The sequence below is a fragment of the Giraffa tippelskirchi genome, chromosome 6 (assembly GCF_054371585.1).
Source record: "Giraffa tippelskirchi isolate mGirTip1 chromosome 6, T2T-mGirTip1v1.2.pri, whole genome shotgun sequence".
In the NCBI taxonomy this organism is placed as follows: domain Eukaryota; kingdom Metazoa; phylum Chordata; class Mammalia; order Artiodactyla; family Giraffidae; genus Giraffa; species Giraffa tippelskirchi.
This window is the reverse complement of record NC_137280.1, coordinates 122,857,233-122,876,129: the sequence shown is the minus strand read 5'-3', so window position 1 is coordinate 122,876,129 and position 18,897 is coordinate 122,857,233. Positions and strand designations below refer to the sequence as shown.

Genomic DNA, 18,897 nt, shown 5'->3' with positions numbered 1-18,897 from the left:
TACCCTCTTGGGGTTTATATTCTTGACATAGAGACATAAAAATCCAAAACCAAAAAACATGTTCATCAACTTACTAGATGAACTTAGTTCAAGTTCTTGGTTGCAAATAACAGAAATAGATTCTAGTTACCTCAGGCAGAAAAAAGATTTTTCTGGAAGATATTGAGGAACTTGGAAAATTACCAGGAAGTTTGGAAAATAAGATGAGACCCGGCCAAAGTGCTACTATAGGAACATTGTGCTCTGGATGCCACCACTTGCTGGCTAAATGCTCGGTGCCACCATTACTGGCCCCCTGCCACAGAACATAACCCACCTTGCTCCTGGACTCTTGGTCAGGGACATGGCTGCCACTCACTATATTGTCCACTGTGATGCAGCATAAAAACGTCTTAACCAATGCTGTGCTTTTGTATTGTTCCTCAAGGTTCAAAATCCAGTCAAGAATATGAAGTTGACTATAAGCGAACAGAAAAGGGAATATCTGTCCCCTTTTGTCTTTTATCAGGAGGCAGGGCTGCCTTCCATCTAATTTGAGATTTTACTAAAATAGGATGCTTAGTAGCCAAATTGCAAATGACTGTCACAGAGACAAAATAATTTAACTATTGCAAATTGCCCATGTTTAATGTAGGAAACAAAATGGGGACCAATATAGCGTCTGACAGAAGGAAACCTTTAAATGGAGGTAATTAGGAAAGGCCTCCTCAAGCAGGAGATATTTAGTTGAGAACAGATTCATCAACTGTCCCAGTTTGCCTGAAACTGAGGAGGTTCTCAGGACATGGGATTTTCATTCTAAAGGTGACAAAGTCCTGGATGAATTAGGGTGAGTTGATAAGGTACTATCAACTCCTTCCAATCCCAAAGAGAGGCAATGCCAAAGAATGTTCAAACTACCTCACAATTGTATTCATCTCACACACTAGCAAAGTAATGCTCAAAATTCTCCAAGCTAGGCTTCAACAGTACGTGAACCAAGAACTTTAAGATGTTCAAGCTAGATTTAGAAAAAGAGGAACCAGAGATCCAATGGCCAACAGCCATTGGATCACAGAAAAAGCAAGAGAATTCAGAAAAACATCTGCTTCATTGACTATGATAAAGCCTTTGACTGTGTGGATCACAACAAACTGTGGAAAATTCTTCAAGAGATGGGAGTGCAAAACCACCTTACCTGCCTCCTGAGAAATCTATATTCAGGTCAAGAAGCAACAGTTAGAACTGGACATGGAACAACAGACTGGTTCCAAATAGGGAAAGGAGTACATCAAGGCTGTATATTGTCATTCTGCTTATTTAACTTACATGCAGAGTACATCATGCGAAATGCCAGACTGGATGAAGCACAAGCTGGAATCAAGATTGGGAGAGAAATACCAATAACCTCAGATATGCAGATGACACCACGCCAATGGTAGAAAGTGAAGAGGAACTAAAGAGCCTCTTGATGAAAGTGAAAGAGGAGAGTGAAAAAGCTAGCTTAAAACTCAGCATTCAAAAAACGAAGATCATGGCATCCAGTCCCATCACTTCATGGCAAATAGATGGGGAAACAATGGAAACAGTGAGAGACTTTATTTTCTTGGGCTCCAGAATCATGTGGATGGTGACTACAGTCACGAAATTAAAAGACGCTTGGTCCTTGGAAGAAAAGCTATGACCAACCTAGACAGCATATTAAAAAGCAGAGACATTACTTTGCCAATAAAGATTTGTCTAGTCAAAGCTATGGATTTACCAATAGTCATGTATGGATGTGAGTGTTGGACGGTGAAGAAAGCTGAGCGCCGAAGAATTGATGCTTTTGAACTGTGGTGTTGGAGAAGACTCTTGGGAGTCCCTTGGACTGCAAAGAGATCCAATCAGTCCATCCTAAAGGAAATCAGTCCTGAATATTCATTGGAAGGACTGATGGTGACGCTGAAGCTCCAATACTTTGGCCACCTGATGTGAAGAACTGACTCATTGGAAAAGACCTGGATGGTGGGAAAGGTTGAAGGCAGGAGGAGAAGGGGACGTCAGAGGATAAGATGGTTGGATGGCATCACCAACTCAATGAACGTGAGTTTGAGCAAGCTCTGGGAGTTGGTGATGGACAGGGAAGCCTGGTGTGCTGCAGTTCATTGAGTTGCAAGTTCAGACAGGACTGAGTGACTGAACTGAACTGATAAGGAACTGTATATGACAGGAGTTGATAAGGAACCATACATAGCTAGATTGTTCCATGACAAAGGAATATTGTTAAGTGCCAAAGTCCCAAGGTGAAAAGATCTTGGTGTGTTTAAAGAGCTGAGAAACCAGTGTGAGTGAGGGAAAAATTTGCCTGAGGTAGGAAAGGAGAGGTAGGTAGGAGACAAATCGTGCAGAGCCTCTAGGCTATGGCAAGTTTTTCAATTTTATTCTAAATAAATGCAGTGAAAAGTTATTGAAGGGTTTTAAGCAGAGCACTAGTATAATCTGATTTATGAAGACCACACTTGTTGCTGGAAGAGGAATGGATAAGAGTTGGGGGAGGGGAGAGGAAGGAGTTGGAAGTAGATAAGGGTAGGAAGCAATTGCAACATTCCCAGGGAGAGTTGTTGGTAGCCTGAACTAAGGTGGTGGCTATAGGAAAGAGAGAAGGGATGAATTCAAAATACACTTTGGATATAGAATCAGCAGGACCTGATGGGTTGGATATAGGCTATGAAGGAAGGATGGATCAAGGATGACTCTAGATATGTGAATTTTGAAGTATTTGGTTTCAAAGAAAACAGAAGCAAGCAGAAGAAAACTACCTTTTCTCGCCAAATATGGCAACCTATCTTCTCTGGTATTCATATGATCTGCCATTCCTCTTGTTACATGAAACAAAATGTCCTTGCTCAGATCTAAACTCAGCCCTTTCACCCATTTACACTGAACCGTTTGGATTCGTTCATTCGATAATCCTGGGGTTAGTTACAGTAGTGAACACAGCACAAGTCCCTGCTCTCATGGAGCTTACATTCTAGTCAAGAGGTAATAGACAAATCCCAAGTATATTTATAATTGGCTGATAGTAAAAATACTATGGTAAAAAAAAAAGTGGGGTAAGAATAATGGAGAGTGCTTGGATTACAATGTGGTAGAATGGGAGTTGGAGAAGGAAATGGCAACCCACTCCAGTGTTCTTGCCTGGAGAATCCCAGGGACGGCGGAGCCTGGTGGGCTGCCGTCTATGGGGTCGCACAGAGTCGGACACAACTGAAGTGACTTAGCAGCAGCAGCAGCAGCAGAATGGGAGTTGATATATATATATATATGTATATATATATATATTTGGCTGCACTGCATGGCATGTGGAACTTTCCTAACCAAGAGTCAAACCTGTGCCCCCTGCAGTGGAAGCATGGAGTCTTAACCGCTGTACCACCAGGGAAGTCTGGGAGTTGATCTTTTTGATAGGTTGCATAGGTTAGAGAATATCTCTCTGAGAGTGTGCAGACTTCTGAAGCAGCAAAGGAGGCAAGCAGCAGCTATCAGGAGGAATGAGTTCTTCCAGGCAGAAGGAAAAGAAAGTGAGTGCCTCTGAGATGGCAGGGTGGCTGGCATATTCGTGGAAGAGCAAGAAAGCTGGAGCAGTGAGCACATGCAGAGTGGTAGATAAGGGCAGAAGGCAGGTAGCTGGACAGATCATATAGGGCCTTATGGTCTATTGTAAAGACTGCAAAACCTCTGAGTCAGATGGAAACATCTCTTCCTGTTTGCTCCTACAGTACTCTCTCTTCCTCTCTCCTATATTATCTATTTTCCTCTTTCTCTTAGATTAATAGTTGTCAATTTTTTTTGTATCAGGATTCCTTTACAATTGTAGTTATTGAGAACCTCTTGCCTGTACCTGATCTTACAGGAAAAGCATCCCGCCTTTCTCTATTGAGTATAATGTTAGCTGTAAGTTTCTTGAGATGTCCCTTACCAGGTGAGGAAGTTTCCTTTTTTTCCCTAGTTCACTGAGATATTTTAGCAGGAACAAGTTCTAGATTTTGTCACGTGCTTCCTCTGTATCTACCGAGATGATCATATGAGTTCTTTTTCTAACCTAATACTGTGAATTACATTTATTGATCTTTGTTAAAACAACCTTGCATACCTTTGATTACTTAGTCATGATATATTATTCTTTTTATGTATTGTTGGATTTAATTTACTAAAATTTTGTTGAGAATTTTAACATCCATGTTGGTGAGCAATATTGATCTTCATTGTTTTGTTTTCCTTTTAATGTCTTTGGTATTGGTATCAGTGAAATGTCATCAGTTGGAAAGAATTCTCTCTCTTTCAGTTTTCTGGAAGAGTTTGTATAGGATTGGTTTTCGTTTTATAAAATGTTAGGCAGAGTTCACCTGTGAAGGTGTCTGGACCTGAGTTTTTCTTTGAGAAGTTTTTTTTTTTTTTTTTTAATTATTTGTATTGTGTTTTTTGGCCATGCCATATAGCTTTCAGGATCTTAGTTTCCCAACCAGGGATTGAACCTGCATCCCCTGCATTGATAAACGGATTCTTAACCAGTGGACCACCAGGAAAGCCCCTCTCTATTGTTTTTCTGTTCTCTACTTCATTGAATTTTGCTCTAATTCATTATTTCCTTCCTCCTGCTTGGATTTAGTTATTTCTAGGTCATTAACTTGAATTCTTTCTTCTTTTTCATTATAGATTTATAGCTATAAATTTCATCTAATCACTGGTTTAGCTGAATTTTTGCCCAAGTTTTTGTATGTTATATCTTCATTCTTGTTTATCTCAAAATATTTTCTGATTTCTTTGGTGATCATTGTTGACCCATTGATTATTTAGGAGTGTGTTAATTTCTGCATTTGTGAATTTTCCAGATTCTTTTCTGTTATAAATTTCTAATTATTCTATTGTGTTCAAAGAACATACTTTATATCACTTCAATCCTTAAAATTTATTGAGGTTTTTTTTTTTTTTTTTTAATATCCTAGTATATAATCTATCCTGGAGACTGTTCTGTGTGTATTTGAGTAGAATGTGTATTTGAGAATATTGTTGTTGGGTACAGAATTCTATAGTTGTCTATTAGATCTAGTTGGTTTATTGTATTACTTCAGTTTTCTTTTTTTTTTAATATTTATTTATTTTTGGTGGTGCTGGGTCTTCATTGTGCTGTGTGGGCTTCTCCTTGTGGTGGCTTGTGTTGTAGAGCACAGGCTCTAGGTTTCTTGGACTTCAGTAGTTGTGGTACATGGATTTAGTTGCTCTATGGCATGTGAAACCTTCCCCAAGATTTGCAGGTTTGTGAGATCAAACCTACATCCACTGCATTGGCAGGCAGATTCTTAACCACTGGACAACCAGGGAAGTCCAGTATTGTTCCAGTTTTTTGAGTTTTCTAAAAATGGAACCATCCTAAATTCTGCCGTCACTGGTTTTGCCATTCTCACTAGAGCATTTATTGTTCCTGCAGCCTAGAACACTTCCCCTGGGCAAACATGATTTTCTCCCTCATTTCAGTCTCATATCTCCACATTTGTCAGAAAGCTTTTCCTGACAAGCTTCTAACCCCAATATTTTTTCCTATCTTTTATCCTTTTTTATTTTTCACTTAAGGCACTTATCAGTATATGAAAGTACAGAGTATATTTATTTGTTTGTCTTTTCCACCCTCTTATTCACTGCTATGTCACCTGGTATGTATTTGAAAATTGTCTAACAGGTATGTAAATATGGAAGTCTGAAAGTAAGAACAGAGGTCTTGAGATAGAAATTTGGGGATCATCAGCATAGAGGGAAAATCTAAATTCATGGGTAGGAAAAAATCACCTAAAAAAAAGGCCAGATCCTAGCTCTGAATCCAACATCTATTAGAGGTTTGGTAGGTGGGAAAACTTGACAAAAAAGACAGAAGGAGTCAGACAGGTAGAAGAATCACAGTTTTTTCAGTAAACGGTTGCCTATACAAGGACTAAACTCAGAAACTAGGTAGTGCCACTGAACCTAAAGAAGAAGGAAGTATCCAAGTCAATGGAAGTCACTGTGTGATTCAGGATGATAACAGGGCTAAAGAAGTGATTGTCTGATGTGACAAGAAGATTGTTGATAACCTTGATAAAAGCAATGCTGCTGCTGCTGCTGCTAAGTCGCTTCAGTCGTGTCCGACTCTGTGCGACCCCATAGACGGCAGCCCACCAGGCTCCGCCATCCCTGGGATTCTCCAGGCAAGAATACTGGAGTGGGTTGCCATTTCCTTCTCCAGTGCATGAATGGGAAAATTGAAAGTGAAGTCGCTCAGTCGTGTCTGACTCTTAGCGACCCCATGGACTGCAGCCTACCAGGCTCCTCTGTCCATGGGATTTTCCAGGCAAGAGTACTGGAGTGGGGTGCCATTGCCTTCTCCGTGATAAAAGCAATAGAGTGGTATAAACAGAAGCCAAGTCTATGTGTGTTAAAGAGCATATAAGCTATGAGGAAATGGTGATGCCTCTTCAGTTTATAAAATAATTATCCAGTTTAAAAATCTGTAAGTAGAATTGAGCTTTTCTTCTTTCTGGTCTTTTCAGTGCTTAAAAATTCCCAGATTTGGAAAGTGTTCATTAATTCCTTAAACAATGAAAGCCATTAGTTGGTAGATCTAAGACAGCTGGTCCTGGGATCTGCCCTCACCAGCTTCTGGACACTGGGAAACTCCTGACTAGCTAGACAAAGCTAAAGTATCATTATCATCGTTGATTTATGACCTAGCACTTATATTCTTTGCAATAAGTTGCCATTTGTTTTTATATAAATGTATTGGAAATAATCTATCAAAGCAGTAGTGGCTGTTTCTGTTTGTTGAAGTATTTTTTTGTTAATGTTTATTTCTGGCTTCTTGTCCTTGGACTGTGTGAAACTCAAAGAGATGTTTATCACCCTCATTATCGCCATCATAATAGCTACCAAAAACCTAAAGCTTCAGTGCAACAGAATAGAGATTTGAGAAACAGACCCCATGCATGTATGGTCAATTGATAATAGATGAAGATACAAAAGCAATTAAATGCAGAAAGCATAGTCTTTTCAACAGATTGTGCTGGAGCAATGGAAAATCCATGTGAAAAACAAAAACTTCAATCTATACTTCATATCACATATATAACTTTACACAAAATGGATCATGGGCCTAAACATGAGAGTGTAGAACAGCTGAAGAAAAAAACAGGAGAAGAATGCTTGTGACCCTATGTTAGGCAAAGATTTCTTAGATGTAACGCTAATAAATGGATACATTTCACTTAGTAGATAGTTAATTCAAACTCTTTAAAATGAACTCTTTGCTTAATAATTACAGTGTGTTCTAGAGATGCTCTTTTGGTTAAAGAAACAAAGATTGACTAAGGCCAGCAAATTTGAAATTCTAATCTAGCTTCCTTCTGCATTCTTCTCAGGGCAAAACTGAAGTAATAAGGGAAGTCATTCATGGATGCTGGGTAGCCTGCTTCTCAGTTCTTTACCACATCTCCTCTACCACTATACCTTTGGTTCATCCATCCATTCATCAATGGTGTCATGACCTTGACTGTATCTCTTGGCTTCTTCCTTTTAATAAAACTTTGGCTTCTACTGCTGCCTAATTATTTTGACATTTTGCAAGTTAGACTCCCAGAGAAGGAACCTGATTGACCCAGATTATATTTACATATTTTTGACCACTAAATAGGAGTGTTCAGTCAGCAATATGGTCCAGTCACCAGTGGCTTGCAGTAGGATTGTGGAGGCTAGAGGGCATTGACTGGCAGGGGTCCAAGGGAAAAAGTAGATATAGAATGCTGGTATATCAAATGTGGTCTGTACCTTTAACTGGTACCATGGACAATCGAGTTTTCTTTAGACAGGACCATGAGTGTGACAAATACTGTTGTATAGATGTAGTTATTATGTTGTTGTACAGTAAATTACTGATGTTCTTACTTTCTTCTCCCAGAAACCATTGACTATCAATATGTCTTCCAATTTTGACTCTCTTATGGTCTAGCCTGCTTCTAAATCAATCCATGGCAGTTAGTGAGATGAGTATATAAAGAAGGAAAACAGGATAAGAATCTTGGATTAGTTTAAAGTTGCTATCAGAGATCTTTTAATATATCCCCCTGCATCTGGGTATATAACACCCATATCATATCTTTCAAAGAGACAATTAGTCTATCCTTCTGTACTTAGTCTATTCCTGGGCCAGCAGCTCCCATGGTACTTAATCCATTTTTTTTCCTGATAGGCTTCATAGTATCAATCCTATAATGGTCATCCTGATATATTTTTTTAATTTATTTATTTTAATTGGAGGCTAATTACTTTACAATATTATAGTGGTTTTGCCATACATTGACATGAATCAGTCGTGGGTGTACATATGTTCCCCATCCTGAACCCCCCTCCCATCCTGAACTCCCCATCTCATCCCTCTGGGTCATCTCAGTGCACCAGCCCTGAGCACCTTGTCTCATGCATCGAATCTGGACTGGCGACCTGTTTCACATATGATAATATACATGTTTCGATGCTATTCTCTCAAATCATCCCACCCTCACCTTCTCCCACATAGTTCAAAAGACTGTTCTATACATCTCTGTCTCTTGCTGTCTCGCATATAGGGTTATCGTTACCATATTTCTAAATTCCATATATATGCGTTAGTATACTGTATTGGTGTTTTTCTTTCTGGCTTACTTCACTCTGTATAATAGGCTCCAGTTTCATCCACCTCATTAGAACTGATTCAAATGCATTCTTTTTAATGGCTGAGTAATATTCCATTGTGTATATGTACCACAGCTTTCTTATCCATTCGTCTGCCGATGGACATCTAGGTTGCTTCCATGTCCTGGCTATTGTAAACAGTGCTGCGATGAACATTGGGGTACATGTTTCTCTTTCAATTCTGGTTTCCTCGGTGTGTATGCCCAGCAGTGGGATTTCTGGGTCATATGGCAGTTATATTTCCAGTTTTTTAAGGAATCTCCACACTGTTCTCCATAGTGGCTGTACTGGTTTGCATTCCCACCAACAGTGTAAGAGGGTTCCCTTTTCTCCACACCCTCTCCAGCATTTATTGTTTGTAGACTTTTGTGATAGCAACCATTCTGACCGGCGTGAAATGGTACCTCATTGTGGTTTTGAGTTGCATTTCTCTGATAATGAGTGATGCTGAGCATCTTTTCATGTGTTTGTTAGCCATCTGTATGTCTTCTTTGGAGAAATGTCTGTTTAGTTCTTTGGCCCATTTTTGAATTGGGTCGTTTGTTTTTCTGGAATTCAGCTGCAGGAGTTGCTTGTATATTTTTGAGATTAATTGTTTGTCTGTTGCTTCATTTGCTATTATTTTCTCCCCTTCTGAAGGCTGTCTTTTCACCTTGCTTATAATTTCCTTCATTGTGCAAAGCTTTTAAGTTTAATTGGGTCCCATTTGTTTATTTTTGCTTTTATTTCCATTACTCTGGGAGGTGGGTCATAGAGGATCCTGCTGTGATTTACGTTGGAGAGTGTTTTGCCTATATTTTCCTCTAAGAGTTTTATAGTTTCTGGTCTTACATTCAGATCTTTAATCCATTTTGAGTTTATTTTTGTGTATGGTGTTAGAGAGTGTTCTAGTTTCATTCTTTTACAAGTGGTTGACCAGTTTTCCCAGCACCACTTGTTAAAGAGATTGTCTTTTTTCCATTGTATATTCTTGCCTCCTTTGTCAAAGATAAGGTGTCCATAGGTGCTTGGATTTATCTCTGGGCTTTCTATTTTGTTCCATTGATCTATATTTCTGTCTTTGTGCCAGTACCATACTGTCTTGATGACTGTGGCTTTGTAGTATAGCCTGAAGTCAGGCAGATTGATTCCTCCAGTTCCATTCTTCTTTCTCAAGATTGTTTTGGCTATTCGAGGTTTTTTGTATTTCCATACAAATTGTGAAATTATTTGTTCTGGTTCTCTGCAAAGTACCGTTCGTAGCTTGATAGGGATTGCATTGAATCTATGGATTGTTGGGTAGTATACTCATTTTCACTATATTGATTCTTCCAATCCATGAACATGGTATATTTCTCCATCTATTTGTGTCCTATTTGATTTCTTTCATCAGTGTTTTATAGTTTTCTATGTATAGGTCTTTTGTTTCTTTAGGTAGATATATTCCGAAGTATTTTATTCTTTTCGTTGCAGTGTTGAATGGAATTGTTTCCTTAATTTCTCTTTCTGTTTGCTAATTGTTAGTGTATAGGAATGCAAAGGATTTCTGTGTGTTAATTTTATATCCTGCAACTTTACTATATTCATTGATTAGCTCTAGTAATTTTCTGGTAGAGTCTTTAAGGTTTTCTATGTAGAGGATCATGTCCTCTGCAAACAGTGAGAGTTTTACTTCTTCTTTTCCAATCTGGATTCCTTTTATTTCTTTTTCTGCTCTGATTGCTGTGGCCAAAACTTCCAAAACTATATTGAATAGTAGTGGTGAGAGTGGGCAACGTTGTTTTGTTCCTGACTTTAGGGGAAATGCTTTCAATTCTTCACCATTGAGGATAATGTTTGCTGTGGGTTTGTCATATATAGTTTTTATTATGTTGAGGTATGTTCCCTCTCTTCCTGCTTTCTGGAGGGTTTTTATCATAAGTGGATGTTGAATTTTGTCAAAGGCTTTCTCTGCATCTATTGAGATAATCATGTGGTTTTTATCTTTCAATTTGTTAATATAGTGTATTACGTTGATTGATTTGCAGATATTGAAGAATCCTTGCATCCTTGGGATAAAGCCCACTTGGTCATGATGTATGATCTTTTTAATATGTTGTTGGATTCTGTTTGCTAGAATTTTGTTAAGGATTTTTGCAACTATGTTCATCAGTGATATTGGCCTGTAGTTTTCTTTTTTTGTGGCATCTTTGTCTGGTTTTGGTATAGGGTGATAGCCTCATAGAATGAGTTTGGAAGTTTACCTTCCTCTGCAATTTTCTGGAAGAGTTTGAGTAGGATAGGTGTTAGCTCTTCTTTAAATTTTTGGTAGAATTCAGCTGTGAAGTCGTCTGGTCTTCATCCTGATATTAGATTCTATTATTTCCTTTTCCCTTGCATGATGCTTATTTTGCTGTTTTTCTTTCCCCATTAACCTCTTTTAAACCTGAATGATATTTTTCCTCTTTCACTCCACAGATTGAAAAAATATATATATTTTTAAGTTTTCCTTTATTCCCCTGAAGGAAGTTCCAAAAAGCAAGCTTGAATTTGCCTACACAGGAAACTATTTACATAGCATTTACATTGTATTAGGTATTGTAAGTGGGCTTCCCAGGTGGCACAGTGGTAAAAAGTCCACTTGCCAACGCAGGAGATGCAGGAGATGTGGGTTCATTCCCTGGGTCAGGAAGATCCCCTGGAGGAGGGCATGGCAATCCACTCCAGTATTCTTGCCTGGAAAATCCATGGACAGAGGAACCTGGCAGACTACAGTCCATGGGGTTGCGAAGAGTCAGACACAACTAAAGTGACTTAGCATGCATGCATGAGTGTGTGTGTGCATGCGCACACATGCACACCCACATATTATAAGCAATCTGGAGATGATTTAAAACATACAAGAGGGAATTCCCTGGGTTAACCACTCTGCAGTTCAACTACATGGGTCATAGGTTTGATCCCTGGTCAGGAAACTAAGATTTCACATGCTGTGCAGCGTGGTCAATAAATAAAATAAATGTACAGAAGGATGTTCATAGAATATACTACATAATTTTAAATAAGGGACTTGAGCACCCCCAGATTTTGGTATCTGTGGGAGCCCTGGAACCAGCCTCTCACAGATACCTCACAGTTGTCTCAAGGGACAACTATATATTCTTGCTTCTTAGTACTTTTCACCCAGGCTAACTTTTTTGGCTTGTTATCTTCAGTTTTGTTGGGATTCTTAAATCTTGATAGTCAGGGTCTTAGGATCCCATAGAGAAGCTATCATATGACTAGAGGAATTAAGCTTGCATTTGCTTTTTTCTACAAGTATTGGTATATATGACAATCAGGTCGAGAATTTGGCTGGAGTTAAAACATCTTAGGAGAGATGGAACATCATGGAGTCTGAGGAGAAGGTGTTAATGAGGAAGGGAAGAGAGATTCCTTACCTGGGGCATTGTTTCTCAAACTTTAGTGTTTCTAGGAGTCACCTGGGCATCTTGTTAGAGTGAAAATTTTAATTCATCAGGTTTGGGAGGAAGCCTAACATCTTGGATTCTGCATTTCTAACAACCTCCCAGGGGAGGTTCACAATGCTGGCCTGCAGACCCACTTTAAGGAATAAGAACTTAGGGGTTTCATGTTTCCAAACAGCCATCTCTGAACCGGAGCTCCCTGTATCGCTCCTCATCGTTGCCAGACAGCTTGAACAGTCCAAGTCTGAAGCAGATGGTAAAATTCAAGGACAGCACAATACCAGATAAAGTAAAAAAGAAATATTGTTCAAACCACAAAGAGCTCGGAAAGGTAAGAAACTTTTGTTTTCTTTTTTTTGTCAGAAACTTTTAAAAAAGACAGTCTCTTTAATCTTTATCTCATCTTCTCCACCTTTCTGGGTTGGGGGTTGCTTTCACATAGCTTTTGGCCTTTTACTTTTATCTCCTCTTTCCATTTTCCTTTTCTACATATGCACCCATATATTAAGTATTTAATAATAAATGTTATATTATAATCTTGGAAATGATATCATTGTATTGTCTTCCCAACCACCTTTTTTAAGATCTGAGAGAATACAAGGGAACTGTGATTGAGAAGGACATTTATTGCTGTTTTATAGGCATTCAGACAGAAATAACATCATAGAGCACACTGGTTTGCTGGAAAGCAAATTCTGAAAAACTTAGCCCTCATCCTGTATCTCTCCTTTAAAAAAAAATCTCAGTACATTTGGCTATTTTATAAAATCGGTGTATGACATTATAGAAAAATAGAAAATTCAAATAAGCAAAAAGAAGCCATTGCAAAATGTGCATAATTCTACAGGCCAGAGATAATTACTGTTAATAATGTATAGCCTTTCAGACTTTTTTTTAATGCAACTATGTTTTTTCTTTTATTAAAGAGGCATTACAAAGTATATGTTTTCTAACCTACTTAATGATGTCATATTTTCAAGTTAATGAAGTTAATTTACAGCTTACTTTTTATTCCTTAATAGTAATCGATAATGTGTGGATATGATTTGTTTAACCAAGATCTTGTTATTGATCATTTAATTTATTAGTAATTTTTCTCTATTGTAAACATCCTTAATAGCCAAATCTTTTACATATCTTTATTTTCTTAGTAAAACAAATGGAATTATTAGATCAAAGAGTATGCATATTTTTAATGACTCTCCCAACACTCCTTCCATCCCTTGGTTTTTAAACCTTTAATATGAGGATTGGGGTGGGGGGAATCTTGTTGTTTTCAGGGCTTAGGTCTAAAGAAAATGGTCTCCCTCTGTGACATTAATATGACTCAGATGCTGGAGGAAGATTCAAACCAGGGGCCTCTGATTGGTGATTTCTCCAAGGTGAGTTTGGTTACACCAATCCTATATTTCATCCTATATTTTGGATCTGAATCTTATCTGCTTGCAGAGGACACTAAGTTTAATTAATATGCGTCTTCAGCAAGTACTCACTGATAACCTGAAGGTGCTGGAGTGGTAGATCTAGGCCCTAAGCCTTTCATGAGAAAGTATCCCTTATTCACTCTGGAACTATCTACAGAAGTGGAAAAAGTATGAGGTTTTCTTTTTTCTGTTTTTTGGTGGTGCCCTATGGCATGTGGTGGAGAAGGCAGTGGCAACCCACTCCAGTACTCTTGCCTGGAAAATCCCACGGATGGAGGAGCCTGATAGGCTGCAGTCCATGGGGTTGCTAAGAGTCAGACACAACTGAGCGTCCTTGCTTTCACTTTTCACTTTCATGCATTGGAGAAGGAAATGGCAACCTACTCCAGTGTTCTTGCCTGGAGAATCCCAGGGACGGGGGAGCCTGGAGCTCTTCCGTCTGTGGGGTCGCACAGAGTTGGGAATGACTGAAGTGACTTAGCAGCAGCAGCAGCAGTATGGCATGTGGAAACTTAGTTCCCTAACCAGGGGTCGAATCTGTGCCCCCTGCAGTGGAAGCACAGAGTCTTAACCGTTAGACTGCCAGGGAAGTCCCAAGTATGAGGATTTCCACTTTTTTAAAAAACATATTTTAAAATTATATAAATCATATTTGGTGACTACAGAAAAGATAGAAACTGAAATCTACCCCAGATCTTATCAGAGTATTATTGTTTTTGTTTATTATTTTTTTGGTGTATATTTCTAGTGTATATTTTGGTGTATATCTCTGTATGTATTTTCACAAAGACACATGCATATACACAAATATACTTTTTGTTTTTCCATGTTTGTTTTGAGTTTTTTGTAATTTTGGTGTATATCTCTGTATGTATTTTCACAAAGACACATGCATATACACAAATACACTTTTTGTTTTTCCATGTTTGTTTTGAGTTTTTTGTAAGTACCACGCACTAACCGATTGCACCACTGGAGCTCCTGTTTTGAGTTTTTTATTCCATCTCCTTTGATGTATCAGGAACATCTTTTCATGTCAATAAATAGTTCTTCATTTCATCACTTTTAATAGCAGCACACTATTTCTTTTTTTTTGGCTGCCCATAATTTCCTGATAAATCCTTTCTTGTTATTACCAAGATGGACATATTTGTAGCTAAATCTAAGAATTTTTAAACATTCGTAATTAGCTCCTCAGGTTCGGTTCTTAGAAATGGAATCGTTGTGTATGCACATTGAGACTATTGATTTCTGAAGGCATCTGGGGTTTTAAATGTCATTTGAATAGGACAATATATGGGTCATGATTTCAAATTTGGGTATAGAGAACTTGCTGTTTTTTTAGCTCTTGGGTATTTCTAGGTATGTGCACTGCCAACCGTGTCAGGGAAACACCAAGATCTGAAGTACGTCAACCCAGAAACGGTAAGCAGATTTCTGGAGATGGTAACTGGTTACATAAGCTGCCATCTGGTCTGTTCTGTCCCTAAAATCCCCACTTCGATTTGTATTTCTTTCACTTTGTTCACTCATGTGGGCTCTGTATTCAGCTGAAGCTATGTTGAAAGACTCTCTTATATGTCACCTTTGTTTGTAATTAAATAAATGAAATATAATTGTTAACATACGAAAGGAAGGAGGAAGGGGAAGGGAGAAAAGTAAAAATCACCCAATTAGGCTGGCCTTACATCCTGGCTTACATGTTGCAGTTCCATTTATGCCTATTACTGCATATTATTAACAGTGCTCTCTATCACTCTCAAAAGTGTTCTAGTTTGTGCAATAATTATTTTGTCACTTTACCCATAGGTCTCACCATCAGAGATAAGCACTAGTAATACTTTCCTTATGGCCTCACAGATTTTATTCTGGTATAATAAGTTTTATAAAAATAGTATCATAATCAGCATGTAATTTTGTAGTTAGTTTAGTAAGTCATTGTAAACATCTTTCTATATTATTAAAAAAAAATCTATATTATTCCTTTGATGCCTATGTAATATTCTGTTATACTGATAATATATAACTTTTTTAACTAAACTTCTTTTATTGAGTATTTAAGTTATTTATAATATTTTGATAATCTAAACAATGGTGAGATCAACATTATTGTGCCCTATCTTTATGTACTTCTGTTTGCTTAAGATGTTAGAAAAGAAATTGCTGAAAATGTAATTACATTTATTTTTTTATAAGTATTTACAAAGTTTCCTCTGGAAAGCTTGAACCAATTTACATAACCACACATAGCTTAAGTTTCCTCCTCTGAATATCAACCCTTTCCTTCCATATCCCTTGTGAGAAACTCGCTTTCTAATCTTACAGTGGAGGGTGGGGAATCATTTCTCATTTCTTCTTATAAAACTGAGACCTCTAGCTGCTACCTGTGCCCTTACAGAAGTCCTTGGGTGTCTTCTCAGAGATTGATTGCAGCCGTGTCTTCCTCCAAATAAGTAGCTTGAATGTTCTCCCTTGTGTCCTGGCAGTATGGGCTGTTTTGGTTCTCCAAAAGGCCATTTCCTGTTTTATTCTCTTACTTGCAGAGGGTTGGTGGGGGGTGGTTGCACCATTGCCATGTTTCAAATATAGGGGGACTGGAGGCTGAGCATACAGGGGGATCCTGAGTGACTAAAAGGAGTACACATCAGGAACTGGGTGACTGGCTCTTCTTTCCCTCTGAAGAGGCAGGGTATTCACTCATAGATTCTGTACAGGTGGCTGCCTTGCTATTGGGGAAGTTCCAGGGTCTGATTGAGAAGTTTTATATCATCGATTGCCGCTATCCATATGAGTACCTGGGAGGACACATTCAGGTAAGGTTATATTGGGGACTTAGCAGGGGAGGGGCTGGAGATACCACTTATTAAGAAGTCTAGACAAAGGGTCCTGCGACCTCTGGAACCAAGGCAGACATACATTTGGAACACATCAAGGTTGTCAGTCCTCATTCCTGTTGTAATTCTGTGAACCTTGAGCAATTTACTTTCTCTTTCCCTCCTAGACCAATCTGCCTCTTTCCTATAGGAACCAAAAGCTCTACCTGGAAATAAAAACATTAATCCAGGGACTCAGCAGCACTTTGCAAACACTTAATGCTTACAGACATTTCTCACAATAATCCCTACACTTCAGGCAGTTCTGTTCTATAAATGTTTATTGAGCACCTACTATATAACCAAGCTCCATGCCAGGCCCTGGGGGTAGATACAGGTAGATTTCCACTCTGAAAGTACTTAATAATATTTCAAGATGGTATTCCAGTTATTTCTAAGTGTTGGCCCTGTTCTCTCACCCTTAAGGAAATACTTACTAAAATTATTTTACAGGGAGCATTAAACTTGTACAGTCCAGAAGAACTATATAACTTCTTTCTGAAGAAACCCTTTGTCCCTTTGGATATCCAGAAAAGAATAATCATCGTGTTCCATTGTGAATTCTCCTCTGAGAGGGGTCCCCGAATGTGAGTGTCTACACGAGGAGGGGGCATGGAGAGGATGATGGATCTTGAGTTGGGACTTAAGCCAGGGAACCTTCCCAGCCCAGTTCAGACAGAGACTGAATGAATGAATGATTTCCACTGTAGTTTAAAGAATGTTAAGAAGGTGAAAGGAAGGAGTTTCTACAATTCAAAGGTTTGAAGTAGTGAAGGAAAAAGGATTTGGAATTAGATACCAATGGAGGAAAGGAGAAAGAGCGGTGCTACTTGCACCTTATTTTGCAAAAATAAGATCTGGAGCTCCTTTTGAGGGTTAGCAAAAGTCTGTTCTTCTTCCTCTTCCCCAGTGAATGACCCATGGAATCCTGAACTTACTTTTTCCCATCCCACCCATCTCTGGATTTTCTCTAAAGGTGCCGTTCTCTGAGAGAAGAGGACAGGGCTCTGAACCAGTATCCTGCACTGTACTACCCAGAGCTGTACATCCTCAAAGGGGGCTACAGAGACTTCTTTCCAGAATATATGGTAAGTCTTGGATGGGACATGTGGGGCAATGGGGGAGCCCAGACTTGGGGGAGCCAACTTTTAACACGCAGCTCCCAGGGCCTGCAAAGCCCTCTGAGAAGAAAGTGCTGTTCCTTCTAAGCCACTCCCTGCAGCATCTCTGTTATACCTCTTGGGCAGACTGTAGGCATCAAGAGGATTCCTTACTCTGTCCCTTGCCTTTCAGGAGCTGTGTGAACCACAGAGCTACTGCCCGATGCATCACCAGGACCATAAGGCTGAGCTGCTGAGGTGTCGAAACCAGAGCAAAGCATGGGAAGGAGAGCGGCAGCTGCAGGAACAGATTGCCTTACTGGTGAAGGATGTGAGCCCATGATATCAGGTCACCTACTGGCTGCCTGGGACTCACCAAAAGGCACTGTAGAAAGCCTGAGCAGAAAGAGGCCATCTTCTATGCAGACTCTTTTCATTCTAAGATGTTAAAAAGATATCAGCAAACCAACAGGCTGCCAAACTAATGAAATCCCAGGCATGGGGATTGGTTAGGTTTTAGTAGAGCTGCTGGCTAGTGAGGAAGTCCTCGAGCTAGTTCTATAAGGTTGGAGCCTTGGGTTGCATGGAGATTTATGTTGCTTCAGGGGGCTGTTGCATTCCTCTTCCTAACTACTCCTGTCTTCTCAGAGATCAGCCAGATCTCTCTCCTGGGCTTCTGGCTATGCAAGAGAGAGTTGAGAGAGCTGTCCATCTTCTTTCTCTATATTTTCCCTCTTTGTCTCCCTCTCTCTTCTTTTTTTAAAAATGGAAATATAAACATTGATGATTGAGAAGAACTCCTAGAAGATGTATATAAGGAAGTAATCACCACATTTAAACTCCTTCAGACAAAGATGTAGCCACCTCTATTCATAGCTGAGGCCAAAGTGCTTTTCTCCAGACCATGGTTCTCAAAGTTTGGGCCCTGGTCCATCAGCATTATCTGAACTTTGCTTGAAATGCAGGTTTTCACAGCCCACTCCAGACCTACTAAATCAGAATGTCTGAGGTTAGGGCCCAGAAATCTAGGTTTTAAAAATCTCCCTTTCAGGTGATTGTGATGCATGTCAAGGCTTGAGAACTACAGCTCTGGAATTAAAGAAAACCTTTTAAATGGAATTCTTCAGCAGTGTTCCACACTTTCCTTTCCTACACCATTCCATGGTATGAATTGCCTAAAAGTGTGCCCCAGACTCAATTCTTTGTGGTATCAAGACTCAGAATACCAAAATAATTGCAATTCGGTAAGACCAAGTGATAGGTCTGAGTTGCATTCCAAAGGTTCCTTATCTACAGCCTCAATAGAATTAAAAAAAAAAAATATATATATATATATATATATATGTATATTTATTTATTT

General features: G+C 39.0%; 1 protein-coding gene across 20 annotated transcripts in view; it reads left to right on the top strand.

Moving 5' to 3' along the window:
- CDC25C (cell division cycle 25C) overlaps positions 1-18,656 on the top strand; it is a 39,636-nt gene extending 20,980 nt beyond the window's left edge. For 18 of the 20 annotated variants that reach the window (XM_081500805.1, XM_081500799.1, XM_081500802.1 and 15 more), the window contains 7 exons: positions 12,319-12,471; positions 13,421-13,522; positions 14,927-14,989; positions 16,279-16,377; positions 16,891-17,024; positions 17,414-17,525; positions 17,731-18,656. In XM_081500805.1, coding sequence (XP_081356931.1) covers positions 12,319-12,471; positions 13,421-13,522; positions 14,927-14,989; positions 16,279-16,377; positions 16,891-17,024; positions 17,414-17,525; positions 17,731-17,880 — 813 coding nt within the window. In that variant the 3' untranslated portion in view covers positions 17,881-18,656. The remainder of the gene's footprint in view (positions 1-12,318; positions 12,472-13,420; positions 13,523-14,926; positions 14,990-16,278; positions 16,378-16,890; positions 17,025-17,413; positions 17,526-17,730) is intronic. The other 2 variants (XM_081500789.1, XM_081500808.1) reach the window with 2 other exon arrangements.
- The last annotated feature ends 241 nt before the right edge of the window (positions 18,657-18,897 follow it).